This window comes from Melopsittacus undulatus, chromosome 23, assembly GCF_012275295.1.
Source record: "Melopsittacus undulatus isolate bMelUnd1 chromosome 23, bMelUnd1.mat.Z, whole genome shotgun sequence".
NCBI classification, from domain to species: domain Eukaryota; kingdom Metazoa; phylum Chordata; class Aves; order Psittaciformes; family Psittaculidae; genus Melopsittacus; species Melopsittacus undulatus.
The window spans coordinates 1,003,102-1,015,348 of NC_047549.1; the positions used below are offsets into that span (position 1 = coordinate 1,003,102).

Genomic DNA, 12,247 nt, shown 5'->3' on the forward strand with positions numbered 1-12,247 from the left:
AAAAAGGGGAAAAAAGGCTTTGGAAGTTTATTATCTTGGATCAAATCCCAAGGGAAAGGGGCGGACTCTTGGTTCACAGACACCGCTCCTCGGCCGCGGCTGGTTCGGTTCACGAGACATGGGAGGCATGGGATGGAGGAGGATGGCAGGGTCCGACCCGAAGGCCAAGGGGTGAGTTTTGGTAAAGCAATTCCCATGAATTGGCTGCCAATGGAGTCTAGATAAGAAAAGCTTATTTTCCTCTACAAAATGACGATACAGAGAACGCCTACAATTACAACACGGGGAGGGTAACTGTTAATAGCTATTGACTAGAACAGAAAAGCCATAGTAAAAAAACAAACCCGTGACAGAAACCAAAACAAGTCCCATCTTCCTGAAGCTGAAAAACCTTAGAAGTGCCATTGCTTAGGTGCTGGCTGTAAGAAAACAAAGTGGATTTGGTTCGGAAAAGGAAGCGAGAGTTCTGTCAGAACCGGTTCACATCCCAAAGGGGCACAAAAGAAGGGAGAGGTAGAAGAGGTATCCTTGGAATCCCAAGCTCCTGGTTCCAGGCATGGGGACGGGGCTGGTTTCTGAGGTAATCAGCTGAGTTGTGTGAAACAATAGAGCGACACTGACAAATGACACTAACGACCCCTTTCCTCTCATCAACAAGTCCTATAGACTTAATTAGATGCATCAGAATTCACGCTGCCAGGGTCTCCGGCCGGGGAGGTGATGGATGAAGGGGTGGGAGCATCCTGCCAGCTGCCATTAGCCTGCAGGGAGAAGGAAAGACATGGGTTTCCATTGCATCCTTAAGGTCTGCGGGTTACAGCATTGGATTCTAGATGGTTCTGAGTCACAGGATCAGATTCTATATGGTTCTATGAGTTACAGGATCAGATTATATGGTTCTGAGTCACAGGATCAGATTCTATATGGTTCTATGAGTTACAGAATCAGATTCATTATGGTTCTGAGTTACAGAATCAGACTCTATGGTTCTGAGTCACAGGATCAGATTCTGTATGGTTCTATGAGTTACAGAATCAGATTCTATATGGTTCTGAGTCACAGGATCAGATTCTATATGGTTCTATGAGTTACAGAATCAGATTCTGTATGGTTCTGAGTTACAGGATCAGATTCTATATGGTTCTATGAGTTACAGGATCAGATTCTGTATGGTTCTGAGTCACAGGATCAGATTCTATATGGTTCTGAGTTACAGAATCAGATTCATTATGGCTCTGAGTTACAGAATCAGACTATATATGGTTCTATGAGTTACAGAATCAGACTCTATATGGTTCTATGTGTTACAGAATCAGACTCTATATGGTTCTATGAGTTACAGAATCAGACTCTATATGGTTCTGAGTCACAGGATCAGATTCTATGTGGTTCTATGAGTTACAGAATCAGATTCTGTATGGTTCTGAGTTACAGAATCAGACTCTATATGGTTCTGTGAGTTACAGGATCAGATTCATTATGGTTTGGAGTTACAGAATCAGACTCTATATGGTTCTATGAGTTACAGAATCAGATTCTATATGGTTCTGAGTCACAGGATCAGATTCTGTATGGTTCTATGAATCATAAAATCCCATTCTACATGTTTCTGTGAAAGGCTGGGGTTTTAAACTCCATCTTTTCCCCATCCCACAGGAGCCATGTGGGGGGAGGGGAATAAAATTTCAGATCATTAACCAGATCTTGGGCAGAATTTGTGTTTCTAGTCAGTAAAACCTCGGTCCATCTTACATCTATGCGCTGCGTCGTATACAAAGGATTCCCCACGATTGTGTCATATCTTCCTGCCTGGTGTATGACATGGTGTAAGGAATCCATCTGGAAACAAGGAGAACAATGAGGATTAAACAAGGGCAAGTGAAAGTAACGCAGTTGTACCTGGTACCCATTGCTTGGACCAAAAACTCTTTAACCTAGGGGCACGTTTCCTTGCAGGAAGCCAGGTTTCCTTTGCAGTTATAGCTATACACAGCTAGTTCATCATCACGTTGAATTAGAACGGAGAATCACACCTATCACTTACAGCTTTTATGGCAGAGGAGCCAATTTTATGCAGTTCAGCTGGATTTAGACATTTAGGATGAGTTTAACGATGCTGTTAAGCGCAAATCCTAAGCCAAATTCTAGTTACATGGAACAAGACTGACTCTGAGATGAGCAAATACCCATTCATTCATGTAAAGAGATCAAAGAACCCCAGCGTTGTCTAATCCAACCAAAGCAAGGTCAAATAGAGCAGGTTGGTTTTGAGTAGCTTCAAGGACAGAAACTCCACAACCTCCTGGGCATCCTGTTCATACCATCTAAAGGACAGAGAAATGGGATTTTAACAGCAGGATAGTTTGGGGGTTTTCGTTTTCCTGACTGACCTGTGACTGCACATTGGCTCCCACTGGAGAGCTCTGGTAGGAAGTCAAGGACTGCAAGTTGATAAACGAATCGCTGGAATTTGTCATCTTAAAAGAGCCAGAGGAAGCTGAAAAAACAAACCCAAGCCCATGTTTTAATGAGAAATAAAATCCACCCCAAATGGTCCTTCAACGACTTACAGAAGTTGAAAGGAACAGACATCCTACAAGTGGTTCAAACACTGGCATTCCGTGGCACTGATTATCACAAGGAATAACTGGAGACTCCTAAGCAGCCAAACCCTTCCCTGGCACTGTCCCTCACCTGAATTTGGTGTAGATGGAGAATTTGCCTGGTTGCCTTGAGCCACAACATTAGTTGCATCCACAGCTGTTTTTGCAGCATAAATATTGGCTTCTTCTTGGAACTTCCCCATGTTTTTCTTGTAGCGAATTCTTTTGTTACCAAACCAGTTGGAAACCTGGAGACATACATCACTGTTAGTATGAGCTCAAACTACTCCATTTGCCACTAGATTCACAAGTTGCCAGTAAAGGAGATGTTTTAAACCAGGCTTTGCACAGAAAATAACTACTAAACCCTTTGGAGTAAGGAAAATCATGTGTAAATGCTGGTAACCAAAGCCTGTAGCCAACTATGGGAGGTGGAAAACCCAGAACATTGTGCAAGGGGAAGAAAAAGGCTCACTTAATTCCAGCCAAACCACTTGTGTACCTGTGAAACTGTGATGCCACCTTTCTTTGCTAGCTCTTCTTTGGCCTCTTCACTGGGGTAAGGATTACTCAGATGTGAATAAAAATACTCATTCAGCACCTCTGTTGCCTGTTTGCTGAAGTTCCGCCGTTTACGCCTAGAAAACATGAATTATTCCTATTTAAATGATGTGATACAATGGCTACAGGACACTGTCAGCTTCTTTTCCCCTCTAAAATCCGTGTGTTTGAGGGCAGAACTAAGAGCTGAGTGGGATTAAAGAGATGTTGATGCCAAAGTGTACTCTAGCAAGCAAAACAGAGGATGAATCCTTCCCAGGCCCAGCTACAGGTTGGGCAGAGAAGTGATTCAGAGGAGCATGGGAAGAAGCACTTGGGGGTGCTGGGTGATGAGAAACTGAACATGAGCCAGGTTCAGTGTGTGCCTGAGCCCAGAAACCACCCCTGTCCTAGGGTGCATCAAAAGGAACATGAGCAGCAGGTCCATCCTGCCCCTCTACACTGCTGTGGTGAGACCCCACCTGCAGCACTGTGTGCAGTTCTGCCCCATCCCTGGCAGTGTTCACGGCAGGTGGATGGAGCTGGATGATCTTAAGGTCCTTTCCAACCCAACCCATTCTATGATTTTTATGCAGAGAAACAAGAAAAGCAGCTCAGGTTCCAGCCTCTGCTGTGGCCCTACCTAGCGTCAAGGAAGCGCGAGCGCAGGATCATCACGGCCTCGCACGTGCTCTGCTTCAGCTGCATCTGGATGGTGCTGAACTTCCCGTGGATGATGTTCACCATGCGCTCGATTTCCTTGGGCGAGATGGGCCTCGTCCGACTCTGCTCCCTGAGCAGGTTCATGACATGGGTGGTGAACTCACTGCAGGCCTGGAAACACACACATTTGTATCCACAAACAGGGAAACACGCTCAGGTCCATTTCCCCGACATGAAATTAAACCCAAATAGCTGCAGAGGAGCTTCCGTGTTTCAGCTTTACTCTATTTACTCTCAAGAAAACAGCAACACAGAGAAATGAGACATTTGTTATCTTCAGTTTGATGTCCAGGCCCTCGATCTGCACCTCACTTCTGTAACACTGAGATCCCTTTTCAACTGGATTTGATACCCTCGCGGTCCCCTGAATTCCTTCTACTCCCTGTTGTGTCCTTACAACCAAACACCCAAGGAAAAAACAGTTATTTGTAATTGAGATGATAAAAACTCTTCCATGCAGAAAGATCACCTGTTCATATTTCTCTAGCTCAGAGTGGTATATCTGTCGGATCTGTGACAGCTTGGCCCTGTAGTCAGAGTGCTCAATGCTATTGTCATTTGGACAGCCACCTGATGTTGCTGCTACAGCCATCGGTCCTCCTCTTCCTCTTTTCTCGGGCCCGGAGACACCCTCCGCCAGCAACATGTTATCTAGTCTCATTAGTTGAGCATCTGGGGGATCTTCTTCCTGAATACCACGAATACTTAACACTAGACAGACATAAAGAAGGAATGAAAAGGTTATTTTGGAACAGGGAAAAGCATCCACTTCAATTCTGGCAAAGCAGTTCCGAGGTTTTAGTAGGGCTGTACAGAAAACAGGAGGGAATCTATATGCAAGGGGCTAGCTGGAGCTCGATCTTTGTACACCAAGGATACCACCAGGCTGTGCAGCACCTGGCCACAGACTGAAGCCTTATCAGAACTGAATTATCTATCACAATCTATCCAAAATCTATCACCAGCTGAAACAGGGACAAAAAATGCACCAGGAGACAGTTTCTGTAAACTGAAGTTCAGCAACCAGAAATTCCAACAGGTTTGGTGTCACCTTTTTACTTGAACATGGTGCTGCCAAATGTCTTTCTCTGCGCATTCTGATGCTCATCAGACAGCTCATGTTGAAGTCAAGCTCCCAGCTGCAGCTTAATTTTATGTCACTTGTCTCATCATGGTAATTAGACACTAGTTATCATCAATTACACATCAGCTCGGCTCAAGCTGACTGCTGCAAAGCACATGTAACACACCTTCACCTCACGGGAAGGCTCTGGGTGGCTGGCAGAAGAAACTAGCAGTAAACCATTCCCAACTGGTTGGTAACGCTTCGTTTTCCTTCCCTATAGCTGGGACTGTGCTGGCTTTTGGCTTCAGTCTGGGAATAACACTGGTAACACACTGATGCTTTAGTTGTTGCTCAGTGGCACTTACCCTGATCAAGGACTCCTCGGGCTCTCATGTTGTGCCAGTGAGAGAGCAGAGCCAGGACACCTAACCTGAACTAGCCCAAGGAATATTCCATGCCATGGAATGTCATGCTGGGCTAAAAGCTGGAGGTAGTCACCCAGAAGGTATTGATCGTTGCTGAATATAGGTCAGCGGGTGCTGAGCAATTGTATCAGGCATCATTTGAGTTCATTGATTTCCTTTCCCCTTTCAGTTTTATATTCTCCCCCCTTGCTATTTCCCTTATAATTAGTAGTAGTAGCAGTAGTATATTGTACTTCAGTTACTAAACTGTTCTTATCTCTGCCGTGGGGTTTACATCCTTCTGGTTCTGGCTCTAACCCAACAGAGGGGAGATGGAGATGAGATCTTAGGCAGAAGCTCTTCCCTGTGAGGGTGGTGGGGCACTGGCACAGATTGCCCCATCCCTGGCAGTGTTCCATCATACTCCAAGAACTGGAGTTGTGGCTCAACTCAGTGATGGCCATGCTTTAAATCAAAGCACAGCTTAAGAATTCCTTGCATTGAGGTAAAATCCTTCAGAATCTATTGCTTTTATGGATGTTCAGGACAAACCCTACACCGGCCCAGGAAGCCCGAGGAGCGGCTCCTGTCCACTAATATAACCTTGTGCATCCTCGGGCACGTCACCTACCAGAGAGTCATCAAATCTGTAAAATAATTACACAAAATGAAATCCCCATCATTCCTAATTAACCTTTCATTAAAATACAGCCCAACCTGAGGTGCTGAGCCTCAGTCAGTATGCAAATGCGATCATTACAATATATTTGCATCTCATTAATTAAAGATTCACAGTTGTGTGATGAAGTGAACAAGATCCCTGATACCAAAATAAGTGAGACATGCTTGGACTTGCTTTTCTTTATAGAGCAAATAATGCAGAAGAATATAACAAATGTGTCTATTTGGTGCAGGATACCCCAGGTTTGCACTGAAACCTCCTCAATTCAGGCCAGAAGCAACCAGCCTGTACTGTCTGAAGTGTAAAACACACGTGGGGCGTTCCAGGAAGCATGAGGTGAGTGCTGGACCTACACCTCTCCTCATTTGCAGCTCAGTTTTGTCCCAGATGAGCCCATCGCCTCTCTTCCACTTGCAAATCCCAGTAACTCACATTAAACCCCAACCCACAAATCAAGCTGTTAGCTGAGGAAGTTTCTATTTTGTTAGCTTTTACCCAAAGCGATCCTGAACCCCTTCTCAGCTCCTTCTCCACGCTACCAAAACCCCACACCCCCACCTGAGGGCTCATTTCTCACTGTGGGGAGAGAGGAAAATGAATGGGAGCAGAAGACAACAACGCTGCAGGACCAGAATCTGCTCCGGAAGGATGCTGACAAGCTCAGCAGCAGAGCGCCAGCGTGTTCCCATTTCCCTTGCCAAGGCATAACTGAGTGAGAAGGTACCTGGTGCATTAACCCAGCTGAGTTAGAGGGAGGATGGAGGCCTGCAGCTAGAAATACCACCAGCAAACACTGTGTTACAATGCTGCCACAAACACGTTCCCTCACCTCAGAGAGGCAGAACCCAAGTCCCACGGCACAGAACTGGGTAGAGATAAATTTGTCATGTCCCAAGACCACCATGGCCTCATGTCCTCCATCAGCCCACAAGCAAAACCCTGACACATCATATTCAGCCCTAAAAAGCGCATATCTTTAACACTACAGATGCTGCACTCTGATTTTAAGATAGGATTCTGCCACATTCGAATTCACACACCTGAGGCACAACCCAACCAGCAAAAAACCCTGCTGGGTAGATTAAAACTGCTCCAAATGCTTCTGTGAGCTCCCAAATTGATTGGATTTGATGCCTCTTCAAATAACTGCGTATGCTCCAGGCAGCTCTAGCAGACTTGGAAATAAAATACCTGCTTTTCCCAGCACTGGTTTCCAATCATCAAAACCAAGAATTATTTGGGGCAAGGCAGGGTGGGGAAGGGGGTGTGAAATGGGAACTGTGGCCAAATCTATTTCAATGACAAAGAGTCGTTTCTCATTTCTTCTTAATTACGAACCGGGACTGAGGAGTATTTCTCAGCACCCTTTGTACAGCTGATCCTGAGCTATTGTGAGCAACACTCGCGCTCCAACAAAGAGCACCAGAAAGATGGGGGGGGGGGGAGGAGGAGGAACATGTTGGAAACTGATTTCTCAGCTAGAAAAGAAGCTTGTGTGCCTGGGTCCCAAACCCCCTTGTGCTACAGTAGGCCCAGGCTTTTGTTTGCTCCAAGCCATAACATCTGCTCCCTGCAATTTAAATAAGGAAGAGACAGAGCATCAGACATTCAAAAACCTCAGAGACCAAAGCGAAAGCAGCATCAGGCTGGCCCTGGTTACCTCAGAGAAATCCCAGGTTCAATCCAGAAAACAGGAGGAGGAAAAGAAACGGGTGAAAGACCCTTTTTAAGGACACACATTAAAGCACACCCAGCCAACACACTTAATCCCACCCCATTTCTCTTTAGCAGCACACCGCTGTGGCAAGAAGGCAATCTCTGCAACCCAGCTCTCATGTCTGCCTCAAAGCTATCTGGAAGCACAGCCAAGTGTCCCTTTTCCCCTGTAACAGTTATTTGTCAACATGGTACTCTTACTACCACCACAGTTTGGGTACCAGCTCCTTAAAGGGGAAAACCACCACCATTCTCCAGCTTACACAGACAAACAGAGCCTGAAGCTGGAGAATCTATGAAGGAAAACACGGGAGCAAAGCTCACATGGAAACATGGGGGGGTTTGGCAAGCCAACACCAACACACCTGTTTTCTCCTTGATCTCACACAGGACGCTGAACAGAGCAGGCTTCATTCTGTGGCAGTTCAAGGCATGCTTTCTGAAATGAAGAAGAAGAAGAAAGAAGGAGTTGAAGGCCCTCAGGAAAGGCAGAGCTGGAGCATGCCACAGTCCCAGCAGGTTGGCACCCAGATGTAGTCCATGGGGCGTAAAAGTTCCTTGTGGAGTTTGGGATGCTTTGAGAGCATCTCATGATGGCAGCCACCCAACAGGAAGGAAAAGCCCGGTGGGTTTAGAGCACAGTGAACCCAAGCAGGAGGAAGATGGACTCGCAGCCACCTGCCCCCCTGGAAAGCAGATTGCACTGAGCAGATCCTTGCACTGCACGTGCTAGTTCTGCCTTTTTGATGCTCTTCCAGCATTTGCTGCCTTGTTTTTCCTCTACTTCCCAGGAAGAGGCAGCATTAATGACACCATTAACACAAAAGCCACCCTCATGTCTCATCAAAACAGCCTTGGGCTGAGCTGAACACACGTTTGGAGCGTGGTGGTGAGCCCCGTGTGAAGCAGGTTTCGCATGGGGGGTATTTCACCCCTCCTATTTTCCAGGGCAGCTCACCCTTAGGTGCCCAACTTGTGCTGGAAGTGAGCAGAAAGCAGCAGTCTGGCTGCAACATCCACCTCCAAAAGTCTCTTTTGCTTCTTGTGAGCCCTTTGCAGGTCAGAAACAGTATTTCAATGGCTGCAAGCTGGGGCTGAGCTAAACACAAACTGGCCCTTTCCTTCTGCCATGGCCGCTGGCAGAAGCTGAAGCCTTCCCTTGGTGACCCGGCCAAAAGACGCATAAAACCCGGTCAGGGAGGGAGATGTTTGATAACATCAACCCCACACAAACAGCCGGAGAACAAAGGCAGCCGGGAAGGCAGCGCTGGAGCCTATTGTCCTCGCCTGACGAGGGGAAAACGGGAGAGAGCAGGAGAAGGGCAAGGACTCCGGAGCCTGTGCACTGGAACCGGGCTTAAAAAGCCGGGTTTAGCTGTGAAGCAGCAGAGATAAAACCAAGCCTAATCCTACAATTGCCAGGGCTGCTAACTGTGCAACCCCAACACCCTCATGCAGAAGACAAATGCTTTTTTCTTCGGTGTATTTTCATATGCAGATGTGTAAGTGCTTTAAATCAAGCACCTTTAGGGCTTCGGCTGGAGCTTGACAGGGTTGCTAAACCCGAATTGAAAGAATTTGGCTTAAAACAGCGGTCAGGCCAGTTTTCAAAGCTCATTCCTCAACTATGAGGTTAGAAAACGGACCCAAAACCGGCCAAACTTCAGGTTGAGATTAATAAACGGACCCAAACCCGACCAAACGTTCGGTTGAGATTAAAGAAACGGACCCAAACCCGGCCAAGCTTTAGGTTGAGATTACACAAACGGACCCAAACCCGGTCAAACTTCAGGGTGAGATTAAAGAAACGGCCCCAAAACGAGTGCGAGGGGCTCCCCCTCCCGAGCAAACTTCGGCCCTCACCAGCAGCCGCCGCTTCCGTTCTCCCGTTCCGGCCAGCCTCAAGCCGCCCAATCCCGTTTGTACCGGGGACAACGGCTGCGATTTCCGGACCCGCACCACCCAAGCGCAGCGAGGGCGGAGAACCGGAGGGTTAACAACGGGGACACCCTCCCGGTGCCGCAGGCCGAGACACGGCAACACCGGGAAGCAGACGTGGAACTTTCCGCTTCCAATGGGCGATTTGCCATCAAGATCCCCTCTTTTCCCCCCTACCAGAGCCGCGGCAACGGGACCGCTGCACAGACACCGGGAGCCCCCGAGGCAGAGCTGAGTCACGGCGCTGTGCGGGCAGGCGGCCGGTACCGATCCCCCCCCCCCCCCGATACCTGGCCTGGGCCTCATCCAGGCTCTGGTCGGTGATGGCCATGATCTGCTGCAGGACATCGCCCGTGTCGTGGTGCGCGGCCGGCGGCCCCGGTGCGGCGGAGGCAGCGGCCGGATCCCCGGCGGCGGCCGGCGGGGCCTGCGCGATGCCGGCGGGCAGCGGGACCCCGGTGCCGTGCAGCAGCCGCGATGGGGCCTCCATGGCCGGGGGCGGCGGGGCCGGTGCGGGCCCAGCGCCTGCCGCACAACAGGGCCCAGCGCCCGCAGCGCGGCCCCCCCCCCCGCCGCCGCGACGTGGCCCCGCCTCCGGCAGCTCCGCGCTGGGTCCTAGCGCCGGGTATCATCGCGACCCCGCCTTCCCCTCGCCGTTGACCGCTGGGTTGGTGGGGAGGGCGATGGGCGGTCAGTGCGCTGCCCATGGGATGGGGATGGAAGGGACCTGAAAGCTCATCCAGTCCCGATCTGTTGCCATGGGCAGGGACATCTTCCACTGGAGCAGATTGCTCCAAGCCGCGTCCAACCGGGGCTTGAACAGGGATGGTTCATCCAAACCTTCTCCATCCCAGTGTCCCAGCACCCTCACGGGGAAGAGCTTCTGCCTAAGAGCTCATCTCCATCTCCCCTCTGGCAGGTTAAAGCCATTCCCCTTTTCCTGTCCCTTCAGAGCCTTGATAACTGGCACTTACCATGCAGCTTTAGATAGATTCAAGTGCATCCAAGTGTAGTGGAAAAGCTCTGCAGCACCCAGAGCTCTTTATAGAATCATAGAATAGTTAGGATTGGAAAGGAGCTTAAGATCATCCAGTTCCAACCCCCCTGCCATGGGCAGGGACACCTCACCCTAAACCATATCACCCAAGGCTTCATCCAGCCTGGCCTTGAACACTGCCAGGGATGAAGCATTCACAACCTCTCTTCATTCCAACCTGACACCGCAGATCTGGGACCTCAGTGCCTGGTTTTATGAGCTAGAAGTTCCCATTAGACTCAGGAAGACCACTTTGTGTCCTCAGTGTTGCACAGACCTAGGCTTTCAAGGCTTCATTTTAAGCAGGTTCTCACATAAAACACTGGGAATTCTGGAATAACACATTTTAAGACCCCAAAGGCAGCAAAACCTGGCTCCCTACATCCATATTTATCAGTGTGCAAATCTCCCACCCTCTGCTCTCCCCTGGCTCATTGATTCACCATTGCCTTCCCCATCTCCCTGAAAACAGCACTTTCCCAGCTAATCCCTGGGACTCCTCATTTCCTGCTTTCTCTTCTATTCCAGGCAGCTGGAAACAAGCAGAAATCCACAGGTCCCAAAGCACTCACTGAAGAATTCCAGGCAACCTGCCTTCATTCCCAATGGCTGCCAGGCATCACTCGGAAAAGCTCCATGAAAACTCTGGGACTTTCTTCCTCCTCCTTGCCCTGATCAGGTGCTATTTACCTTGGTGAAGTCAGGCATGAAGCTGCACTTGGACACTGTTCAGCAGAGCCCATTTGTAGACAGGAAGCATTGACATCCTTGCAGCAGTCAGGATGCTCTGCTGGTCCAAACTGGGCTGGGGAGACCTTAGAGCAGCTCCCAGTGCCTAAAAGGGCTATAAGAAACCTGGAGAGGGGCTTTGGACAAGAGGTATAGGGACAGGACCAGGGGAATTGCTTGAACCTGCCAGAGGGGAGATGGAGATGGGCTCTGAGGCAGTGGGAAGAGCTCTTCCCCACTCCCTCCATTAGCAAAGGCAGAGCTTAGCATGGGTTTAACTACAAAGTTAACTTGGTATGAAGCAAGACTCATGCACTTCCTGCTTTGAGGATGCTCAAAGACAAGGCCTGGGGTTGTTCTGCCCCAGCTCTAGCACTCCCAGGAACAGCTTTCCATGAGTTCACTGTTAGCATCTTCATCCAGCTACTACTGATTGACCCCAGTGGGTACCAGTGTTTTCCAGGCACTAGAAGGTAACTAGAGCTCATCTTTGGTGATACAAAGAGAAGCCTGCCTTCTTTTAGCCCCCAGAATGGCCAAGGCAAGCAAAAGCAATGGACCAAGGTTGGCTGCATGGAAATGACCCTCCAGACCTCTCCATGGTCTTTCTGGAGGCTCTCGCCCCTCCAGACACACACATCCAAGGCCTGAGATGCTCTTGAGGAGAACCTCTCTCCAAGGCAGCTCATAGCACAGGAGGCTGCATGGATGCAGGCATAAAGGGCAGCATCCTTCCCTTCCAGCATCACACATCTGCCTGCTCCTTTTCCCAGGGCTTGAGAGGAGGGAAGAATTCCAAGTCTTCCTTTC

General features: G+C 49.0%; 1 protein-coding gene across 1 annotated transcript; it reads right to left on the reverse strand.

Moving 5' to 3' along the window:
- Positions 1-2: 2 nt before the first annotated feature.
- On the reverse strand, positions 3-10,162 carry LOC101881228 (pre-B-cell leukemia transcription factor 4). Its single transcript, XM_034072000.1, has 9 exons — positions 9,963-10,162; positions 8,100-8,173; positions 4,336-4,577; positions 3,787-3,977; positions 3,106-3,241; positions 2,695-2,851; positions 2,391-2,497; positions 1,753-1,839; positions 3-761 (listed from the first exon to the last, which is right to left on the reverse strand). The coding sequence occupies exons 1-9, from the start codon at positions 10,160-10,162 to the stop codon at positions 669-671; spliced, it is 1,287 nt and encodes a 428-aa protein (XP_033927891.1). The 3' UTR covers positions 3-668.
- Between the last annotated feature and the right edge of the window lie 2,085 nt (positions 10,163-12,247).